The following is a 24,239-nucleotide window of genomic DNA, read 5'->3' on the forward strand; positions in this document are numbered from 1 at the left end:
GAATGGAAGTGTAAGGAGGCATTTAGGACAGGGCTGCATGCAGTCAGTATCTAGGGGGGGCGGAGGGTTTCGAGCACCTGATTCCAACCCTGGCACATCACAGAGGAGTTTCAGGGTGGTCCTATAATGAGGATGTGGGTTTATGTGTAAATTACAACAGTGCTTCTCAAACTTCCCTGTGTATTCATATCACCTGTAGATTTTTGTTTAAATGCAGATTCTGAGTTCTTAGGATTATGTAATTTAAATAAGTTTCCAGGTGATTCTAAGGCTGCTGAAGAGCAAGGAATTAGAGGTCTTATCCTGATCTCTGTTTCCCTCTTCTGTTAGCTACATAGAGGAGATGTACTGCATACTTTGAGTAGCGAGGATGAGGTAAGTATAGGTTAAGGATAATGTAGATTGAGCAGACAGAAGGCGAATGTAGGCAGATGAGTAAAGAAACTGTGGGAAAAGATGGATTAGAGGTTTTCAACTCTGACTGGATTTTAAAGTCACCTAGAGAGCTTTAAAAACTATCCATTGTCAAGCCTCAACCCCAGGAATACTGATTTAATTGATTGGGATGGGGCCAGACATGATATATTAAAGAAAATAATTCCCCAGGTTATTCTCATGTGCAGCCAGGCTGCGAACTGCTGGTCTAGACAAAAGAGGCAACTTTCCCAGCTGGAAAGAATCAGCAAAGGGTCTTATCAAGACATTAGATCAGGTTTGGTTTGGGGGGATGCTAGTTTGGGGTGGGGAAAGTCTCATGAAAATTGCAGGTAAGAGAAGCCAGTTAGTTAGAAGAAACCTTAAAAAATCAGATCCATTTGATCAAGCTGTGAGGAAAACACTAAATCTCTGCCTTAGCTTACCTGAAATGTCAGCTTAGCTATGGGTCTTTGAAGTGATTTGTTTGTCTGTTGAGAAGCCAAGGGCAAATGGAAGATGTGAAATCTATGCCGTTTCTTGGAATTGGAGACTCTTTTTCTTTCCCTAACATTGTGGATTGGATTGCACTGTATGCTCACAGAGGCTACTGAACAGTTTATACTGGAGCACAGAAGCCAATCTTGGTTGGGAGCATTAATTAGGCCTCAATCCAATGGGTCTCTAGCAGCATGCCATGAGCCCAGCACAGGTGTTCCAACAAACTCTGACCAATGAGCATAATTAGTTTTGCTGAGATTCAGTTTATAATCTTGAAGCCCAGGTGTAGGCTGCTTCCTTGTCACCAGAAGCTTGCTCAGAGCTGGCTCTTGGCCAGCCTTGACTCAAAGCTCAGCCCACTTTTGGGATCTGGACATGCCAAGCATCTGCGAATATTGTGGTTTGTATGGAGATTCCCTCTGTCCTGGGGTGGGGGCCACATCCGGCACTCCACGCCATTTCACTTGGGCAATCCCCATTAGACATACCTCTCCCCTGAAGGCCCGTGTGCACAGCCAATCAGGAGGTTCTTCTCCATCGCAATCCCCCTGCCCCCAACCTTATACTCCTTTGGAGCAGAGTGACTGTGTCCTAGCTGCCCCACATTTGGCTGCTTGTACACTGGCATAGTAAGCACAAGGCCCCCTAGAAACTTGGACCCACCATCTTTAGGTAGATGGTATAAACTGTTACCTGGGTGTTATGCAGTTTATTCCGATGGGTGTGTAGAGCTGGGCACAGCTTCTGGAAGAAAGATATCACAGTCAACGACGAAGCTGGCCCTGAGAAGCCTTTGCCTAAGAAGTCACGCAATCAATGGTGTTACTTCTCTCTCAGTGCATGTTGGAATCACAGAAGGAGTTTTGAAAATGTTAATGCCTGAGACACCCCCCCAGAGATTCTGATTTCATTGGCCCAGGATGTGGCCTGGGCACTGGGATTCTTAGAAGTTCCCCAAATCGTTCCTAAGGTGCAGCCAAGTTTGAGACACACTGTTCTATCCAAACTGCTTAGTGCTAAAGGGCAAGTGAAATGGACAACCATGGTTCTTACATTATGGTAGCAATTGCTTTGTACTGATTGCTGTCCTAGTTAGTCTTCTCTTTGGTGTTTTAATCCCTTCAAGTGAGCCCTCCAAAACTCTACCATTAGAAAGCACTAGTCCCCGCTTATCGTCAAGGGACCTGTTCTAAGACCCCCAAGGGTTGCCTGAAACTGCAGATAATACCAAACCCTATATATACTATGTTTTTCCTATACATACATACCTCTGATAAAGTTTAATTTATAAGTTAGGCACACTAAGAGATTAACAGCAATAATAATACAATAGAACAATTATAACAATGCACTATAATAAAAGTTATGTGAATGTGGTCTTTCTCCCTCTCTTTCTGATAACCAATCTGATAAACAAGATGGCCACTAAGTACCTAACAGACGAATCGTGTGCACAGCAGGGATATGCTGGACAAAGGGATGATTGATTCATGTTCCAGGCTGGATGGAGTGGAAAGCGAAACTGATGAGAAGTGTGGGGACCTCTATCTAAGCATTTCATCACTACTAAGAATGGCACACAATTTAAAACTTATGAATTGCGTATTTCTGGAAGTTTCCATTTAATATTTTTGTGCTGAGTGTGACTGTGGGTAACTGAAACCGTGGAAAGTAAAACTGATAAAGAAGGGTTCGGACTACTGTCTAAGCATAGAAAGGTTGAGGACTACTGAGTAATTGTGTCTTGGGGAGACAAAGAGTCCATTATGGCAGAGAGAGAGAGGGAGGGAGGGGAAGAGAGAGAGGTGGAGGGAAGGGAGAGAGGGAGGGAGAGAGAGAGGAAGAAAGAGAATATTGATTTTTGAGCTAGGATTGAGGAGAAATACCAGCTCCTTGTCCAAACCAATAGCCTTATTTCTATGAAGCTTCTTATGCATAGACTAGGACAACGGGAGATTGGTGGCAGGAACTTCTCTCATCTCTCCTTCACATGGTTTCTATTCATTTGACAGAAGACACTGCAGGAAAATTGTAACCACGCAGAACCACCTCAAACTGGCCCAACCCTGTTTCTAACAAGACCCCAAAACAAAGTTTACCCAAATTAAGGAGTAACACTTGTAAACCCTGACCTACTGCCTGCCTACAGAACCTGAACACCAGAACCCTTTCAGAAACAAAGGGTCCATTGTCCAGGAATATCTGGTGCTGAAGCCCCTTAAAATCCCGCTCCAAACTCGGAATTGGAGAGACTGATTTAAGTGGTGCGTCCTGTCTTCGCAGGTCGACTTAGCAATAGAAGCTCTTTTCTCAAAAGCCAGTGCCATAGTATTGGCTTCTATGAGTGTTGGGCAGCGGGCCCTTGAAACGTATCAAGATATAACAATGACTTGAGAGCTGAGGGAAAGGGTCAGCCTTGAGAGGTGAGCAGTGGGGAGGAGAGGTTGGGGGGATGAGGTAGCCAAGAGGAAGGATGTCCAGTCAACTGCCAAATATGCTTATGCTATTCACTCACACCCAAGCTGGTTCTGCACGTGCACCTGTTGGGGAATTAAAAGGTGCGCCCTCCGACCCCGAATGCTCTCAGCTCCCACTCCAAGACACACAGGATACCCTGAACACTTCTTTGTGTGTTTGTGTGGGTGTGTGAGTGAGACAGACAGAGAAAGAGAGCGACTTCACAGCTATCCCCAAAGGCAGTAAGGGATCATGAAAACCTGGAACAACAAAGTTGGGCTTCATTCTTTCCGGAACCACCTCTCATACTAGCACAGGAGGTTAGGCAAATCATACCACCTCAGTGAGCATTTGCTTTCTCTTCTGACCTTCCTGCAACTCTCGGGGTTCCAGTGTGTTACTTATGAACGTACTGCAGCATAAGTGTAAGGGATTATTACAAACTCACCTTTGCACCTTTGTGCTTTTATAGAGAGACTAGAAAAAGGAGGAGCGCAGTAGTCTGAAGCCTTCAAATGTGTGGTTGAAGGGAGTGACGGAAGAAGGGAAAACAAAAAAATATTTTTCTGTTATTACAAAAATCATATATGTCATAGGGGAAAAAACTTAGAAATTGGCAAAAAAATAACCTGAAAATTTTCTCTGTCAAAAGAATACTAGTGTTTGTCTCGCAAGACAATTATTTATGCATATTTAAAATCCATTCATATTTTCAAATTTAAGAGTTTCTTAAAAACAATACATGCGTCTTACAAGAAATTCTGGTTCATAAGAAAAAGAAAATCATCTATCTATTCTACCACTTAGGACCTCCGACTCCTCTAGAACATTAAAAAGTCAAATAGGAGAACTGACTCTGAGTGGTGAACACACAATGGGATTTATAGAGGATGTAATACAGAATTGTACACCTGAAATCTATGTAAATTTACTAACAATTGTCACCCCAATAAAATTAATTAAAAAAAAAAAAAAAGTCAAATAATTATTTATATGAGCGAAAGGGGAACTATTAAATCACTTGAAATTCAACCCCCAAAACAATTGATCACAATCTGTAATATTTCTTTTTATTATAGTCTCTGGACTTTTCAATATTCAAATATATGTGTATTTTTGAAAGCATAAGAGGTATCCAAAATCTTTTCCAAATGTGAACTCATATTGCTATTTTGTAATCTGCTTTCAAATAGAATAATAGCCATACAAATTTTCCCATATTCTACAACATCATTTTTAATGTCTGGGCAGAATTCCATTGAAAGGATGCACCATTAGTTATTTAACAGGTCCTCTAATGTTAAGTATTTAGGTCATTTGTGGTTTTTCTTTTTCCTCTTAGAAACAATGTGGTCATAACTATCCTTTAACCACATATTTGTGCCTTTTTTTTTTTGTAATTTAGTTACAATTTCTCTGCAGAATTCTAAGGATTTTCAAAGAGAAGTGCAGTACATTTTTATCATTTCAAATACTTTGGCTTAAATAAATTTGAATATATTTATAAATTTAAGACAATGCCCTGTGAAATATTTAGCCCATAAACATTGGGTCTTTATTCTTGTTCTCTGCTGATTTGATTGTATTAATATTAATATTATTATTATTATTATTATTATATATGTTTGTTTCATGCTCATACTAGAAAATTTGTAACTACAGAAGAGAGTGCATTGGGAAGAAAGAAAATGTCCCCTATAATCCCACCGCTGAGAATCATCTCTCCAGTCACCTGGTCAACTCCCTCAACACCCATGGCTTTACACACTCATTTTCAAAATACCATTTGTAGATTTCTGATTAGGAGGACACTCTGAGGGTGCTTCTAAGTGCTGGTTGCTATTCAGAGAGATTTACCCCTTTTGCAACACTCAGAATTGTTTCTAGTCAGCAAGAGAAATATGCACCTGGGCAAGGCTGTGCTAAGAAACAGTCAATCCTCACTTAACGTCCTCTGTAAGTTCTATGACTTTAAGCCAACATAAAGTATAAGGAAACCGATTGTACTAATTGATATAAACAACAGTTGTTTTAATCTCATCAATGTTATAAGGAAACAACATTGAATGCAACATTATTCGAGGGCCTGCTATACTGTATTCTTCTTCCTCGTTTTAAAAAGCACTGTGGACACATCCCTAAGGTTTGCTACCGGTGTGTGGGAACAGGGCATCAGAAGTTTCACCTGGCTTAACTGTCAGATTTATATGAGAAAAAATAAAAAGCCAAAATGCCGAAAACAAAGATGCGTAGGCCAAGACAAACAGCTTCTTGCTACACCTGAGGCAGATTTGATGTTAGAAGACCTCAGGGAACCAGGGCACACTTCTCAATTTAGACAAAGTTACATTTCTGATTATAAAATGAACACGTTTATTATAGCAAATACATTTGAAAGGCAAAAAGAAAAATAATTTATCACTTCACTATCCATCCATTTTAATGTTTTGTGTGTTTCTTTTCAGTTTCTTGATGTATATTTTACATCTAATTAAAGTCAAGCAGCCTATGCACTTTTTTTCCACTTCATATTATAGCAAAGTCATCTTCCACATCAACAGTTGTGTGTGCGGATTTCCTCAAGTTCCATTAGTAATTGTGCCGTCCTGAGAGATGAGGAAAAGGCATACTTTAAAAGGACATCGATGAGGCACAAACGCGGTGATAAAGCAAAATAAAATTGTCTAGTGTTCCCCCACCGCTGACAGCAAGAACATGTTTACCTTCCTGGGTGACTAAGCTTTGTCCTCCTAAGGAAGATAAGTAGTAAGATGCTGCTTCTCAAATATGAGCCTCAGGTATAAATAAGCCCGTGCTCTGAGGCGGTAGACCCAGGGGAACTTGCCCAGGAAAATGTGCTTTTTATTGCAGGTATCAGGGAAACACTCTTGGCACCTTGTTTGTGGGGTAGAATTGAGCCTCCTGTGTGTAACTTGTCTAGACAACGTGTGGAGACCATTTGCATCTTCTTGGCATTTCCTCTTTGACCAAGAGACAAGAGTTAAAGGTCCAGCTCGCTCAAACTGTCCCAAGGGTGTTATTATTGTTACCTCCTTCCCCAGCCACATCTATCCAGAAGCAAGATGTGGGACAGAACCACTGCCTCTAGCTGTGGTAGTTCCTTCCAGGGAACTTGAAAAAGGTGCTGTTCCTCAAGATACATTCCTTCCATTTGTTAGAAATGAGTAATGCACTGATTTTGTACGGGTCATTGCTAAAACTTTTCATAATTTAAATACAAATAGGCAATATTTGTATTGCCTATTTGTATTACGTTGTGAGGACACAACGTAAACACTGTCCTTCCCACCCACCTCTGCCAGTTACATGGTTGTATGCAGTTCAGTGCAGAGCTGGGTGTATGGCAGCTCTGCTGAGAAGGCCAGGTGAGCACCCCGCACCAGTACTGATTATAACACCGGGTTTTCATTGCTAATGCCCGCTGCCACCTACCCCTGTAGAAGGTACTGCCTTCTGTTTCATCATGTAATGAACACGTTGAGCATTTGAAATGAGCCAGACCCCCTACTATTGGGCCAATAAAGAGATGGATAAGCCGTGGCATTTACCCTCTGCAACTGTACCATCTACTGGTAATGGAGGGTGGTGGTGGGTAAAGAGAAATGCAATGCAGGGGAGTCTAGTCTTTATTTCACTGAGTTTGGGAGCATTTTTACCAGTAGTAGGATTAGGGTGAGGTAAGTGAGGAAGAGATATGGAATTGTAAAGTAGGATCCTGTCTTTGTTTAAAATGTTGATATTCTGTTCATCATGGACTGTTTTGCATTAATTTTGATTCTTTGAAATGCTGCATAAAAATACTGTTTGTCTTGATTACTGAGTTTTGTTGCTGCCTCTGTATATTTTGCTCCCGAAGTAAAGACCTCACTGGCCTTACTGGTTTGAGTTCTGTACTGGAATTCAAACCAAGGCTAACTTTCTGGGTATTGAAGATCATTAGCTAAAGCTGAACACAGGAAGTGTCTGAGCTGTACCACTCTATTCTTTGAAATCTGTAATATAACTAATGAGACTGGCCTTGCCACTCATTTGTTGTTACCCCAGGCAGGCAGCTTTTCTTCACTCAAGTTCAATGCCTCATCTGGAAAAATGCTAAGCTGGGAGAAGATCTTTTCTACAATGACAAGAATGTCTTCCTTTGACAAATATTTATGGAGTACCTACTAAGTGCTGATACCATTATATACTCTAGAGCAACTGACGTGTACAAGACAACTTAGGGCGAGGGCGAATAAGCAAGTAAATAATATCATTTCTATGTATCTACATGTGATATGAGAGAGTCTGTGTGAGAGATGTTACAATTGAGGGTGGGGAAAGTTCCCTCACAGGAGGTGATAGTTGAGCTGTAACATCAGTGACGAGTGGATACCATGGCCAGTACCTCTCAGACTTGCAACATTTTTTTTTTTTTGTGACAGGTAATCTTTAATGAGCCCCTCCTTTGTGCCTGTTATAACATGTATGACAATTATACACATCCCTACTCATCTTTCTGAACAATGCTGTGAGATATCTTTTGTTATATGTTTTTATTGATAAGACAGAATTAATATTTGTTACATCAATAATTTTTATTGATAAAGAGACAGAATTAATTGACCAAAGAGGTCAGTTAATTTAGGAAGACCACCAGCTAGCGATAGTGGGAAAAGAATGGGCAAGTGGGCACTGGGGTTTCAAAGCTTGCATTCAGTGATTCAACAGTTACTTAATGAGCAGGTACTATATTCCAGGCACTGTACAGTTAGGGGCATATTACCTCCTCCTTCTCTTCCTCCTCAGCCAATAGTTAGTGAATATTAAATAGAATCCATGCACGGTACAAACTTTTAAAATAGTCTCTTTTGGGGGGTGATGGGACTATTCTGTATCTTGATTGTGGTGGTAGTAATTAAAGGTCTGTATGAATTTGTCAAAACTGGCAGAATTGTGCACTAAAAAGGGTAGGTTTTACTGTATGTGAATCATACTTTAAAACCTCCTTGACCCCCATCCCTCCACCTCCACCTGCACCCCCAACCCCTATCCCAGCTACAGCAGCAGGGGGCCTTGAAGTGGTTCCTGCGCCTAACTTCTGAGACAGGTGAGGAAAGAGCCTTTGGGGGCGGGGCAGCCCAGGTGCTGCCCGGGAATTGGCCCCAGTGGGTCGCGGGGAAGCAGGGAAAGGCAGAAAGGAGGCACAGCCGGGGTGCGGGGGAGCGATGGGAAGGGCCGGCGGACCGCGGGGCGAAGCCGCGGAGGGCGGGGGGATGCCGGGAGAGAGGGAGGGACCTGCGGGCGGGCGGGCGGGCGAGAGGCTCCGGGAAGGGCGGGGGGAAGGCGTGCGCTGCTCGGCGAGCCGGGGGCTGCGAGGCGGAGACTGCCCGGCCACCGGCCGCCGAGGGTGCCCGCCCAGGTGGCCCGCCCTCCCAGCCGCGGTGCGGACAGACCCACGGAACACGCTGAGTGCAGGCGGCGCCCGGCCATGTTCAGCCGGAGCTCCCGGAAAAGACTCTCCAGCCGCTCGGTGAGTGTCCCCCACCAGAGCGGGACAGATCTCCGGGTGCCCCTGGGCCGCCGCGGGCGCCCGTGCCCGGTCTCCCAGTGCCCGGCGGCCGCGCACCTGTGGCCCCAGGTAAGCCGGCCGGGCGGGCGGGCGGGCGGGCGGGCGGAGGCTTGGCCGGGACGAGAGGGATCCAAGGCGCAGAAGGGGTTAAGTCCGGATTCCCAGACCCGGCGAGAGGGAGACCAGAAACTGTGGCCCGCAGTGTCACAGTTTGGGGGCGTCCCGGAAAGCCCCCTCCCTCGCCTCTTCCTTTAAGACAGATCACAATCCTACCACTAAAACGCCAGCGGCCAGCTTTTTGGAGCTTGAGCCGCGGGCTTGACTTGGGTTTGTCTTTTGGGGTGCCCTGTGCTGCCCCGTCCTCGGGAGGACCAGCCTGGCCCAAGGAGAGCGTGCCACGGTCGCTTCTCCGGGAACAGAAAGATCTTGCTTTTGTTTCTTGGAAACCCGGTGACCAAGGTGTCTCGGGGAGACAAAGCCCCAGCCATGGCCATTTTTTGGTGGCTTGGTGGCCTAAGCCAGAGGCAGCCTGCCTGGGTCCGCACACCCTTCCCCTGGCAGGAGACCACCCCGGGGCAGCAGCCGTGCCCTACCCCATGTCCCCCACCTCACAGAGGAGCACTGGAGTCAGATCAGATGAGGTGGGCTGGAAAGAGCAGGGCGTCCTGCCTGGCTCACAAGTGGGGCTTTGGAAGGAGCCTCTGTGGTGGAAACATGTTGTGTTGTCTTTTTGTTTTGAAGTTGACTGGACTGGGGCGGATAGAGAGAGGCCAGCCATGTAACGCCTGTGGTGACCAGTGCCCGGGGTTTGCCTTGCATCAATGGAGGTAGGACGCCTTAAATCTGATTTCTAAAGACCACAGGTCAGGCGGGCAATATGGGCAATATACGTATATGTACGTGAAACGAAATATATGCACACACGTATATTTTTCTCCTTTTGTAAATCTTACTTGTAAGCCACATGAAAGACTGCAAAGGCTGTTCCTTTAAGAGTGAGACTACATCTGCTGCAAATATTGAAGGTGGATGTGGTGGCCAGACACTGGGGGATGCAGGAGAGCGTTTCCCTGATGTAAGAGTTTTGGGTCCCTTGTACCCACACTCTGCGTATCTAAGTCACCCAACCCCACACAATTCAGCTTGGGCCTGGAATTTCCAAGTGCCACAGTGCAGCCCTTGTAGGATTCCCTGGCCTGGCTGGTGTTTTCCAATTGTGTTTTTAATTCAGCCCCTGTAACTCTGGGTCCCAACCACAAATCCACCGCTGCCCGTCTGCGCTGTGTCAACCCTCTTCGGTGGCCAGATGTTTCTTATTAATGTGCTGTGAATGTTGACTTCCAGGCAGCCCCAGCATGGATTGGAATGATTATGATTGGGAGACAAGGGATCTCGGTGCCCTCCCAATACATCTGGCTGCTGGGGCTCTGGTTGGAAAAAGTTGGGGCACAGGCTTGTCGGCTCTCCGCTGGATGACGTAAAGAGGTGGATCCTTCTTAGCAACTTCATGAAAAGCAAAACCCAGTGATGGGAGAAAATTCTCCAACATCATAACATGTTCTCTCTTTGATTATTGCATCCTTTTCCCTTTCTACACCACTCCTATGCCTCTTTGAAGAGGGCTGTTTCTGGATTCTAGGGAGAAAAGCCTTTGATCTTTTTTTCTCCCTTTGTGCATGCTTCTCTACTTTCTCCCAATTGGTAATGTGTGCTGGGCACCCAGTTATAAGGAAACTCCCAACTGGCTCCTTCAGAAATTAAATGCTTTTGTTCCTGCCTCAGATGGGTCTGGCAGCCTCCTTGCCTTTGTTTCAGGGCACTGAGCGCAGCCCTCTGGCTCCCGAGCATTAAATAACTTCTGTGTCAGAGGCAGGGCCAGCCGACCTTATAAATATGTAATGGACAGACATAGGCTTCCATCACTTGTGCCAATGTTATAACCCCTTGTGTGTCCCAGATGTGAAAGTGGGTGATACATGGGAATAGATTTCGAAGCCTTATTTTGTCAACCAAATCCAGGATATGGAACTACAGATCTAGTCTTTTTTGACCCACCTTGTGCTGGAATGGGGGTGGGAAAAGCAGAGTGAACAGCAGAGTGATGTTCAGCCTCTCCCCTATTCTGGAGCATTTGTGTTAACTTCTGACTGGAGGCCCGTGGAGTAGTTGTACAGTGTGGGGGTGTACCTGGCACCTCCACCCCACATCAGTCTGTGTGGCCTCTGACCTCAAGTCAGTTATTTACTCTCTCTAGGTCTCAGTTTCCCTAACCATTAAATGGGAACAGTAACTTACCTAATGGTGTGATTGTAGGGATTAAATGAGATATTTGAAAACGCATTGTTTGCCCAGTACCAGGCACCCAGTAGATATTAGCTACTTTTGTTCATTACTTTTAGCTTCCTCTCAACCGCTGCTCAGGAAGAAACATAACTAGCCTGTCTGAGGCTGCTGGTTGTCCAGATCACTTTAGACTTTCATGACCACAGCTTCTTGGAGACCCTGAAGCCATTTTAACCCAGCTGACTTTGTGGTGGGGAAACAAGTGTTTTATTTTCAGCCCATTATGGAGCTTTCTCTTGGAAAGAGACCCTTTCATTAGGCTGAGATAGGTTTTCATGCCGAAGCAGTTTCCTCACTAGCAGTAGAAAGGCCTTACTTTGACTCATGAATGGGGTTTTTATGGTGTTTCCACCCATTGCTGGAAAGGAAGCAGCGCCTTGCTTTTACTCCCTCCTTTTCCCCCTTGGGTATACTTTCAGGTGACCTTTTGGAGAAGAGGCACAATCACTTGTGGGTTACAGTGCAATTTCTTTTGGGCAGTTTGAAACACACCGTATGCTCACTTTCCACCCCTCTGACTGGAGAGACAGTTGTACCCGGACAGGAGGAAAAAGCTGGCCTGACTGGCTGACAAACTGCCTTCCGTCTGACCCACTGACTGTGAATTTCCTTTACCCCAGAGTACCAAGGCACTTGAAATATCACCACTCGTTGGCCTCTCAACTAGCCTCTCTGCTTCCACACTGGTCCTGCAGTGCCCTGTCTACACAGCAGGCATCTGCTCAGAGCAGAACAGAATTGTGTTACTGCCTCCAGCACAAAGGCATTCAAGTTCCAGGGAGGAAGTGTGCTGTAAACAAACTGTACTTCCCCCTCTGGTGTGGAGGAGAGGGCTGGGGCTTTGAAGTCCAGACAGAGCTGGACTGGTGTCTTGCTCTGGTTTTGACAAGCTGTGTGAGCTTGGGCAAATGACTTAGGCTCCCTGAGCTCCGTTTTTCTCAGCTGTCAAACTGGGATCTCTCTACTGAACAAATATTTGAGTGCTTGCTTTGTACCAGGCACCCTGCTGGTGCAGGGGATACAACAAAGAATAAAACAGACAAGATTCCTGCCCTCATTCAACAAATGATTATATTTTAGAGAAGGTGGTCAGGAAAGGACTCTGAGGAAGTGACATTTGAGCAGAGACCTACAGGCAGCTCGGCAGGCGGGTCTTGTTGATTCAGACCTGGGGAGGAACCAGCAGCGTCTCAATCTCCTGGAAGCTGGCTTCTCCAGTGAGCCCCGGCTTTAACGAGATTCCCCAGCTGACCTGTGAGCACGTTGAAGACTGAGAAATGCTGACCGGAAACACCAAGCGCAGTGTCCGCGTGTGTACACTTGCTCTCTGCACTTTGGGGCTTCCTCTGTGTGAGGAAAGATGCCAGCAGGGAGTCGGTACACTTTATGGGGATTTTCCTGAGTTATCATACACTCTCCCCATTTTTATTGCCATCCACACCTTTAGGTGGCAAATGTGGGGAGTTTTTGTAGGATTTCTAAAAAAAACCCACAAGGATTAATGTGTCTTGAAGAGCAGAGGGCTCACAATTGTCAGCCAAAGTGATCTCCACCACCTTATGTAGGGCAACTGGGGAGCAAAGGTGGGTGCTGCTCCCTTCAGGTAACCTAGCCCCTAGTAGCAGCTCCTCAGGACAGCCTAGGACAAATCCTGCAGTGGCGGGACCGTGCAGGGAATTTTCATTAAGAGGAAGATTAAGGCATCTTCGTGGACGGCAGCCAGAACAAAATCATTAATAACCAAGCACTTAGTGTGCTCTGCTATGAGATGGCATTCTGAGTGGGGGTTAATTGGGCTTGCTTGTTTGCTACCAGATTGAGCAGGGAGAGAAAAATAACCATTTTTACAGTGCCCTTTGAATGCTTAGGCATTGATAAACAAAAATAATAACAATAATACCAAAACAACATCAGCAATAATAACAGTGAGTGCTTATTCTGTCCAGAGCTGTGCCTCCCCGTTTTGCATACATTTCTTTTTAATCCTCACCAAACCCTATGAAGCAGACGCGATCATTTTCCCGATGAGGAAACTGAGGCTCAGAGCTGCTGGGGTTTGCCTTTAAAACCCAGGCTGGTTTCCTTGTGACTCACCATCTCTTGTAAATTGTCTATTAGGCAAAGGTCACAAACTAGAAGGCCTTGGGTCAGATCCAGCTTGCAGATGGGTTTTATTGGGTCTGCATGGTATGGTAAGTAAAGAGGCTTTTTTCTAACCTGAAAACCCAGGTTTCCAGCTCTCTTGGAAAAATCCAGATATGTCGTAACATGGGGCCTCCTTGCCTCATGTCAGTAACTGGCAGGACACAGTATTCTCGGTTTAGAAGGAAGGGTGTGACCTCAGCTCACCATAGTCTCCCACATTCCAGTTGCATTCTAGGACTTCTTCAAATATTTAGGTTGTCTGTCGGTTCCCGGAAGTGATTGGAGCTTGCAAATCCTGAGTGAGCATTCTCATCTATCTAAATATGAGTTAAAAAATAATAAGCTTCTGTCATATTGGCTACCATTTTTAAAGCATTGACAATGCCCAGCAAGTGTTTTACATCCTTTCTATGTTTCACTTACAACAGTCCTCAGAGATGGTCGCAGTTATTTATATCCATTTTAATGGATAATGAAACTGAGTCTCAGAGGGTTAAACGGCTTGTCTAATGTTCTACAGCCAGCTAGTCAGTGGTATTCAAAATTCTGTGTTCTGGACCAGGACTTCTCAGACTTGGCTTGTGTATGAATCGCCAGGGGATCTTGTTTAAATGCGGATACTGATTCTACAGGCTTGATTGGGGCCTATGATTCTGCGTTTCTGACAAGATCCGAGGTCATGCTGCTGCTGTTGGTCAGGCCCACACTTTGAATAACAACCATCTAGGTCAGGGGGTGGCAAACCACGGCCTGCTGGCCGAATGCGACCCTTCTGCTTTGTGTGATTGGTTCACAAGCTAAGAATGGTTTTTACATTTTTAAAGGGTGGAAATAAATCAAGAGAGTATTTCATGACATATGAAAATTGCATGAAATTCACGTTTCAGTGCTTATAGATGAAGTGTTATCCGAACAAAGTCATGCCTATTTGTTAACATATTGTCATAGAGTTGACTGGTCACAACAGATTATATGGCCAGCAAAGCCCAAAACATTTACTACCTGACCCTTTAAGGAAAATATTGGCCAACCCCTGGCCTCTACCTCTATCTAGGGGAATATGCAAATAGCTTTTCTTCGTTTTAGAAGAAAGGAATCTGAGAACCTTTTGGAATCAAGGCTAGAGGAAACAACCACTCCCACTTGGATGAGAATGGTGCTCAAATCAAAGGCAAGCATAGAACCGGGGAACAGACCAAAGCCATTTCTAAAGGGCATGGGGAGATGAGGCTTGCAAGACCAGATCAATGAACCGCCAGTGGATTCTAAGCTCCTTGTAATCCCTTTAATGGTTCAGTTTTGCTGATAAATGTAGATTCGACTCTAGCATTAAAAGGCGGGCTTTCAGAGCAAGCCTCCTGGAGTTGTACTTTCATGAGCAGCTGACATGGAAAGCCCAGAGCAGTGGTAGCTTTGTGAGGTCGTTTTAATTATGCAGAGCAGTCTGTCTCCCCACAACGGCTGCCTTTCCAGGCAGGATGCTTTGGTGCTGTCGCTCCAGCAGTAGCGCTCCTGGGTCAGCCAAGACTGCGCGCCTTGAAAAGCATCTTTCCTTAGTTGCCCTGGCAATTGTGTTGATTGATGACTGAGGCAGTAATGTGGGGGAGATGCCGGCCTGGTTTCCTCTAGTGGGTTGTAATTTGGCTACGAAATGCGTTCCCACCGATTATTTTACTTGGGGAGGAAAAACACTCTGTCTCAGTCATCTGATGTGCCAAGAAAAGTGGGGGAAAGTGGTGCCTGTGTGTATACGAACATGCGCTTAAGACTTGGTAGGTAAAGTACCAAAGTAGGCAAAGATACTTTTGCAGCTCAGAAGGTTGCTGGATGGCTCACCTTATGTCACTTGCATTTGATAGAAGCTGAAACACCTTAATCAGGTTTTTCCCTGGAGGAAACATATTAGTTCGTTCCAATATGTCTGTATTGTCTCTGATTTGAAATAAGACATGGTTATTACAAAAGATTTAAAAGTCACACACATACACGCACAAAACATACACAGCGCAGAGAAGAAAACCCTTAATTATACCTTTGAGAGTAAGGGTCAGCAAATTATAGCCTGTAGGACAAAATCAGCCTGCTACCTGTTTTTGTACAGCTTACTAGCCAAGAATAATTTTCAAATGGTTGGAAAAAAAAATCAAAAGAAGAATAACATTTTGTGGCACATAAAAATGATATGAAATTAAAATTTTAAGTCCATAAATAAAGTTTTAATGGAACACAGCCATGCCCATTCATTTAGTGTCATCTGTGGCCACTTCTGCTGTAGCAGAATTGAGTAATTAAGCCAGCCCTCATAGTCTACAGAACTGAAACTATCGTGTTTCCCCGAAAATAAGACCTAGCCGGTAAGTAAGCTCTAATGTGTCTTTTGGAGCAAAAATTAATGTAAGACCCGGTATTATATTATACCCAGTATTTATTATATAAGACCCAGTCTTATTTTACTTATAGTAAAATAAGACTGGGTCTTATATTAATTTTTGCTCCAAAAGATACATTAGAGCTGATGGTCTGGCTCCATCTTATTTTCGGGAAAACACGGTATGTACTGTCTGGTGTATAGAAACATCTAAAGATATATGTTGTTTATGTCCTGCACTTTATTTCTTCAAATTATGATTTATTAACAAGATTTTTACAGAAAATATGCACTCTGCATATGGTCTTTTGTAGCTTACTTAGAAATACTTTTTGGATATTTTTACATTTCAGGCAAAAAGATCTAATACACTTATTAGCTTTTTGAATCCTGTGTATGGATTATCACTGAATTAAAATTTTTCTACTCATGGCCCACTTTGGTGGTTTTCTATTGTTCCTTATATACTATATGACAATAGTTTCTCTCATTCTACAGCCTGCCAATGTGAAGCTCTTGTGAAATTGTCCCCCAACAACGTGGTGCCAACATTCACTCCTATTCTTTAAAAAATTTGAGTAAATCGGTGTGTTCTTTGGGCTGAAACTTTGAAACATCTCAGCTTGTATGGCAACCTTGTATTTAATCCTTGTTTAATCATCCTGTGTGGCAATTTGTACCTGATGAACAGTAAGGAAACACAGAGCATTGATGTCAGTCATCTTGCTTTCAAAATACATTTTATTTGTCTTTAATTCTGAAAGTGACACCTACATTCTGTTGAAAGGTTGTCATTCAACCTTATGTTTCTGTTGCTTAAGGTTGGTGGGATGAGGAGGAAGCTAATAAATTTGTTATTTTGTGGCCTCTGGTTCAAAAAGCTGGAAGGTTATCCTTTAACTGTGATAAATGAGTACCCAGAAGGAATTCCCTGTGGACCCAGGGAGCATTTCCTACAGGGAATGATGCCCAGCTCACTGAGCATTTTGAGATCAAAAGGATTCTACCTGCCTTGTGTATGGGAGAGCAATGGGGGGTGATCTCTGGGGAGAAATGTGTATTTCCAGGCAATGTCATAAAAACTTCTGGAAGCTTGTAAGGGCTTATGTGGGAGTATTATAGCTGAGTGGTTAAAGGGACAGGCTTTGAAGACATTTTGCTGGGATTGTAGTCTTGGTTTTTACGGAGTATTTTTGGGAAAGTGTCTTCATCTTTCTGAACTTTTCTTGGTTTTCTAATCTGAAAATGGAAATACTGTTATTATGAAGTTATTTCATGAGGATGAATGGGAAAATGCATGGCATGTATCTCTTTGTGCATAGTGTATAGCATGGGCTTCATATATGTTTGTGGTTTCAAGAAAGTTTAATGGAAACAAGATGGATAAAGAGTAAGACCTGGTTCATGGCCCTGGAAATTGTGGGTTCTGTGACGGAGAAGGCACTTCCCCACCATGAGCTGTCACCCTTGATATGTTAAATGATGATTCTTTTCTTAGGGACTTAGCTCAGAAGAGATAGTGGGTTCCTCCCTTAGGTAGGTGTTTGGATTCTAAAGGGATGAGACTTCCTGATGGAATAGCAGATTCATACAGCCGATCACACGCCCACTGGGGCCATATACACTTGAGATGAAATGGAACTTAGAATTGAACCCTGTACCCTCACAATCTCTTTGATTAAGTGAAGTGTGCATATGATACTTGTAAAAATAATTTGCAAACTCTAACAAGAAGACAGCATTTAAACTCTTTTCCTGGGGTCCGTATATAAAAAGGGACCTTTTGTGTGCCTTGGGCCTTCCCAGTGGACCATGAATATTCATGTCCAAGATGAAAACTACACATCATCAAGGCAATAGTTAATTTACAGAGGGTGCCAAGAAAATGAATACATATTCTAAGAAAGGAAAAAACTATTAAAATTGTAATACAATATATAACAATAATAAAAGATGAATACAAGTCACGTGTATTCATTTTTTTTCACACCCCCAGTATTTTACCCAACCTTGCTTAGTAAGTATGAGGTTTTGTGACTTCCGGTGTGCCATGCTAAACACTTTCATTTACATGATCACCATTCATTACGCAGAAGCTCTCCTTTCTTTTTTTTAATAAGATTTTATTAGGGAAGGGGAGCAGGACTTTATTGGGGAACTGTGTGTACTTCCAGGACTTTTTTCCAAGTCAAGTTGTTGTCCTTTCAGTCTTAGTTGTGGAGGGTGCAGCTCAGCTCCAGGTCCAGTTGCTGTTGCTAGTTGCAGGGGGCTCAGCCCACCATCTCGTGTGGGAGTCGAACCGGCAACCTTGTGGTTGAGAGGACGTGCTCCAACCAACTGAGCCATCTGGGGGGCAGCTCAGCTCAAGGTGCCGTGTTCAATCTTAGTTGCAGGGGGCACTGTCCACCATCCCTTGTGGGAGTCGAGGAATTGAACTGGCAACCTTGTGGTTGGGAGCCCACTGGCCCATGTGGGAATCGAACCAGTAGCCTTCGGAGTTAGGAGCACGGAGCTCTAACTGCCTGAGCCACCGGGCCGGCCCAGGTCTCTTTTCTAAGGCGTGACTGACAAAGATATTTACACAATATTTGAACCCAAGATTATACTCTGGAAACTCCTAAGAGAAGATCTGACCTGTATCCATATTTTTTGACAATGTACGATATTTAAAACCTTAATTAATTGCCAACATTTGGTATTTTGTATTTTAAAAAAATCACGTTTAGAATTTTCTCTGGAATAATGAAAATTTGTGGCAACTCTGGGCTTAAATTCCTTCCTCTTTTTAGATAGAACACAAAAGTTCAGATTTTCCACAGTCCCCACCATTCCCTTTCGGTTATTATATGTGGCCTGCCTCACTCGTTTACATTACTGGTTGGCTGCTGTAGACGTTTGATTTTGAAACTACTGATTTGAAGAAGCAAGTGAGTGAATATACATGACAGGAAGGGTGATATGAGTGCCACTTCGCAGGGACCACTGAGCTGAGCAAGTCATCAAAGCAGCTAAATTCCCCTGTCTGGGAGATGCTATTAGGAAGGAGGTTACATTATTGGGGACCTGCTGTGTGCTGGGCTTTCATGCATCAAGGTACATCATCCTCAAAACACGACATCATCCATGCCCTTCTCTGAGGCATGTATTTTACCTTCGACTTTTTAAATATGAGGAAACAGAGGCTTAGGGCAATTAGGTAACATGCCCTAGGTCACACAGATAATAAGTAGAGTCAAGATTTGCAACCAGATCTTCAGGGCTCAAGATCACAAGTTTTTTCATCAAGAGAGAGTGTTTAGCTCTGGCATTTTGACTCTCCTGGTCTAAATATAAAGCTATACCTTGGGGGAAAACAGAGTCATATTCTCAGTGGCCAGGGGATGAGATCTGACTGTTGTCTACAATGAACAAAATGTCTGAAGAATCCTAAGCTAGTTGGTTTATTTGAGATTGGGGTCTTAAAAGTGAAACTCCTATAAAACCAGAGGGTGTGATGTTGAGCTTATTGGGATGCCCGAAAGGTGAGAAATTGAATAAAAGACAATGTGATTTCCAGTAGGAGACGGCTGGCAATTTTCTAGTCAGATCTGCATACATAAAGCGGGCTCCATTCAGCTTGTTTACAGCTCTGGTGTTAAAATTGAGCAATCTGGAGAGTTTGTGAAGGGCAGGGGTTGTGTTCAGAAATGTCATTTGCATATTTCCTACAGGAAACTTCCACAAAAGGGATCAGTCAGGGAAAAGGAGTTTACAGCTTATCCCTTCAGCAGCCAACTTGAAGTCTACAAGCTAAAAATAAACAAGATGGTCATTATCCAGTCTTTGGACCCATGTTTTTTAGCTTGTGCTCCCCAAGGCTTTACCTGACACCATGTTGCAAAACAGAGGCAAGCATATTTGACCGTTGGAAAGCATGTAATGAGAGCGTTATTTGATTTTATGTTTGGTAAACTACTTGGTGATGCAGAAACTGCTTTCACAAGTCTTAAAAACTGGCTCATTATATGAACATGTAACACCCAGTGCGGGTCTTCCAAGTTTAAGTGCTGAGGAATTAGGCCTCGAGGGGACTTATTAAAAGAATGCAGGTGTTTTCTTTCTTCAACACACTATGAAATTACTCTGATAATATAATTTCTCTAAGTCTTTTGTTCCCAATCAGGCACCCAGGAGCACTCCTGTCATTTACATCCTTGATGACTCTCTGCCTTTGGAGCTTCTCCAACGATTTATTGAGTTGTTTGGAAATTATGACAGGCTCCTTTCATCTATATGAAGCCAAACATTTGGAGACAATAGATAACTGGGGAATACCTCCACTATCTTAGGTCTGGAATATCTGAAGCCACGGGAAAGACACATGAATATGTTTTTCTGGGTTCTCGGAGCTGGAACAATTTAATAGATGTTTCCAACTGCCATAGATTTCAGATAATTTTTTTCTCTTTTGTATTTTCAAAATCCTGGTGATAACAGCCTTTTGAGGCAGGTTTACTTCTTATTTTAAATTAAGTTTGATCAAATTGTTGGATGATAGATGTGCAGTGTAGACAATTTGGAAAATTGAAAGTCGAATGATTTGGAAAAAAAGTATAACTCCATCACCTAAAGAGGAGTACTCTTAGCATCAGGGTGTGAGTTCCATCTAGTCTGGTTTCTTAGAGTTTTACGTAGTTGTTTTAGTTTTCTAGAGACATTGAAACAAATTAGTGCAAACCGGGTGGCTTCAAATAACAGAAATTTCTTTTCTCACAGTTCTGAAGGCTAGTAATCCAAAATCCAGGTGTCAGCAGGGTTGCTTTCCTCTCAAGATTCTGAGGAGAATTTATTCCATGTCTCTGTCTCAGCTTTCGGTGGCTTTTGGTACCCCTGGGCATTCTTGGTCGGTAGATGTGTCACTCCCATCTCTGCCTCTGTTATCACATGGTGTCCTTCCAGTGTGTCTCTGTCCCTTTCCCTGCTCTTCTTCTATAAGGACTGACCATTGGATTTGGGCCCTCCCTAATCCAGGGTAATCTCATCTCAGAGTCCTTACCTGAATTACATATGCAAAGAGACCCTTTTTCTGAATAGATCACATTTAGAGATTCCAGGTAGATGTCTCTTTTGGGGGACCACTATTCAACCTATTCTAATCATTATGGTAATAAAGCATATACAGTTTTATATTCTTAAGCAGCCCTACTAGGGCTTCTAACTGTGTTATTTGTAAAACTATACAGTGGCACCCAAGGGTTGGGTCTTGATTTGGGGACACCTTTGTTGAGAATATGCTTTACTTCTCTTTTCTAGGCAGTTAAATGCTTGCAACAGGAGGGGATTGTACAAGCTGCCATTAGTTGGTGGGATTTGCTACCCATATTGATGAATTCAGCTGTCTGAATCAATCGACCCCCAGGTTACCCTATAAAGTCCGTCCATCTTTTTTTAGCCTTTGTTGGGGATATATAGGAAATGAACTGGTAGTCTGTGGACAGTATTTGTGGGAAGAGCTTTTGGTCGTGGAGCCTTTTAATTAATGTCTAGGTTTTATAACTGATTCATTTTTAAAGGCAAAAAATTTAAAAGGCTTCTTTAGAAAAGAAAATTCTTCATAATCCTAGCAATACAAACCATCTCCACAAAATCCTGTCAGAGTTAACTCACTCTACCCCTCTCTACTTCTGTGTAAACACAGTCAGAAAAAGTAGGCCATTGATTGTACTTCCCATTCCCTGATTTCTGTTAAATCCAGCATGAATGGATCTAGGCTTTTCAGAATAAATTAACTGAAATAAAAGAAAAGCAAATTATGATTTTTTTTCATTATCATCGTCATCATCATCATCATCATCATAATCATCATCATATTAGCTGTCATTAATTGAACATGTACAGTATGCCAGGGATATTAGATTCTAAGCATGTTCCTTATGTTCTCTTATTTAATTATGGAAACCCTTTTTGAGATAGATACCATTACTCACATTGGTTTCATGAAGAAACTGAGGTGAGGTAAGTTTAAGTTACTTCCCCGAGGTCCCACAGCTAGTTAGTATTGAAACCAAGTTGAGAGCGTAAGACTCTGACTGTAGTTTGGGCTCTTAAACACTATATTCCTGGCTCTGGAGGAATCTTATAGACTCTAAACATCGGTAGGGCTGTTCCCCTTCCTTTTGGAGTTTCCCATTCATTAGATCTCAGTTGGTGCTTAGAATTTATATCTGATAAATTAGGTGTTGCTGTTAATACTGGTCCAGGGAACAGAGTTTGAGAACCACTGGTCAGCACCATAGCTTTCTAGGATTTGATAGTGACATCAGGGAGACCAGAGAAACAGGATTGAAATGGGCTTCCACTTGAGCAGTCCACAAGCTTTCTTCCCACAAAGTAGTTTAGACTACTGTTAAAGGATTGGTATTTGATGTGGAGGGCTAGGAGTTTCGATTGGAAAGAGAATCCCAGTCCCCACTTAAGCTTTAGTACATTCTTGGCCGCCTTCTCTTTCCTATCACTTATAGAACATGGAATTTAAACTCTTTCATCAACTGGAAAGCTGACCCAGCCAAGGTCTGCTAGCTGTGAAGATGACTGGAGAGTAATGCAAGGTTCTAGCCCCACCAGATAGTAAAATACATTGTAAGGCTTCAGAAATGAAAACAGTGCGGGGTTGGAGCAGGAATAGGTCCCTGGGATAGAACAGAACGTTTCCCAAACTAGATGGAAGTCATTGTGACTTGGTGGTACATAATAAAGGTGACGTGTAAACGCAGTGGAGGAAGGATTTAGTATGGTGCTAGGACAAGCAGCTTTCCGTTTGGAATAACAAGAGGTTAATTGAAAACTATAAAAATATTTTATTGTGGATGAATGCTTTTAAAAATTTGGAAAGTAAAAGACATATCTAAATTCAATGTTTTTCCTTTTTTTCTCCCTCACTCTCTGCTTTCTAGCCACACTGGCCACCTTACTGGTCCCCAAACTCATTCAGCATATCCCCACATCATACCATCTGCCTTTGCTGGGAACCCCCCCAAGGACTAGCTCCCCCAGATATCCACAAGGTTTGTTCCCCGACTTCCCTTCCGGCCTCTCCAATGTCATTTTCTTAGAACAGGGTTTACTGCCCATTTTAACATAGTAAGTACTCCAGTCACTCCTTTTTCCCTTCCTTTCTCTTAGGTTTTTTCAGAGCACTTCAGAGCCGGACATCCTATTTTTAATGGCTCACCTGGATTTTTCTGCCCTAGAATTAATTATTTTAGCCTACACAAGAATTTAGACTTCATGAGGATATTTTGTTCCATGTCTGTTTTGTTCAATTCCCCAACACTCAGAAAAATAGCTGGTGCATAGGAAAAATCCCATCAGAATTTGTTGAATGACTGAATAAATGAATGGATGATATGAAACTCAGAAGTTGTAAAGGAAGATGGATTATTTTGACATGAGTAACTTAATTAAAATTGTCAGATGAAAAATTGAGAAAATTATCTGGAACATGTATGATATGCAAAGGCTTACTTTTGAAAATACAAAAACAGCTCTAACTAATAAGAAAACACAAACAACTCATTAGAAAATTGGGCAAAGGATCTCATCATGCAGATGTATGAGAAAGTATCATTCGTTTTCTTAATGATGTTACCATTTCTAATGTTTCTGTTTATTTGTGAGTCCAATATAAAGAGCTGTTAGAAAATTGTGTAGCATGGTGAAGTCTGTATTCAGTGAGCTATAGCATGTCTTTTCCTAGGAATTATTAAAATAGTGCACATACTTTTATGTTTCGGGCTCAGCTTTGTTCACTTCATCAAGGAGATTAAAAGACCTCTTAAGATTCCTTAGGATTTGGAATTGTCCATGGGTGTAAACACGATCCAGAGCAGTGATAGTGTGATTTAAAAGATGACAGAAAAACAACTATAAAACTACAACATCAAAAAATCACTTCTGCATCTCAGGATGTGGGCATTTGGCCACTCATGGCTGCTGTTTTGTTTTCTTGTCACAATGACTTGGAGTGCTGCTATAGGCGTTTAGCGGGCTGGAGACTGGGAGGTTGAACATTCTGTGAGACTGTGCCCTCGCCATGGAGAGGGTCCTGCGCCAAATGTCAAGGACATTCTTACCCAGTGAGAAGCTATGGGAAGTGGTACAAGCAGCAAATGCCTTTGAGAAGTGCATAGTGCACTTCTGACGTTTGGAAACTTCTCTGGACCTCAGTTTCCCTCATCTATAGATTGAGGGAGGTAGGTGATGGAATCAGGAAGGGCTCCATCATCAACAGTGTGATAGCATTAGCAGGGCTTTCCTGCTGAAGTAGCCAACTGAGGAGATTTTGGCAAGAAGACGTTTAAGAGAACAGAAGTGCTTCTTCACTCAATGCCCTTGCTGGAGAAACCCCAAATCTCTCCACTTCCTCTGTAAAACATCCACTATGTAAGTCCCTCTTTAGGATGC

At 43.1% G+C, this 24,239-nt stretch overlaps 1 protein-coding gene across 2 annotated transcripts in view; it reads left to right on the forward strand.

Annotated features, from left to right (window-relative positions):
- Nucleotides 1-8,703: 8,703 nt before the first annotated feature.
- PRICKLE2 (prickle planar cell polarity protein 2) overlaps nucleotides 8,704-24,239 on the forward strand; it is a 333,453-nt gene continuing 317,917 nt past the window's right edge. Inside the window, exons 1-2 of one of the 2 annotated variants that reach the window (XM_081072618.1) lie at nucleotides 8,704-9,010; nucleotides 9,683-9,768. In XM_081072618.1, the coding sequence (XP_080928744.1) occupies nucleotides 8,861-9,010; nucleotides 9,683-9,768 (236 nt within the window). In that variant the 5' untranslated portion in view covers nucleotides 8,704-8,860. The remainder of the gene's footprint in view (nucleotides 9,011-9,682; nucleotides 9,769-24,239) is intronic. The other variant, XM_081072619.1, reaches the window with a different exon arrangement.

Source organism: Rhinolophus hipposideros, assembly GCF_964194185.1.
Source record: "Rhinolophus hipposideros genome assembly, chromosome: 14".
Classification (NCBI taxonomy): domain Eukaryota; kingdom Metazoa; phylum Chordata; class Mammalia; order Chiroptera; family Rhinolophidae; genus Rhinolophus; species Rhinolophus hipposideros.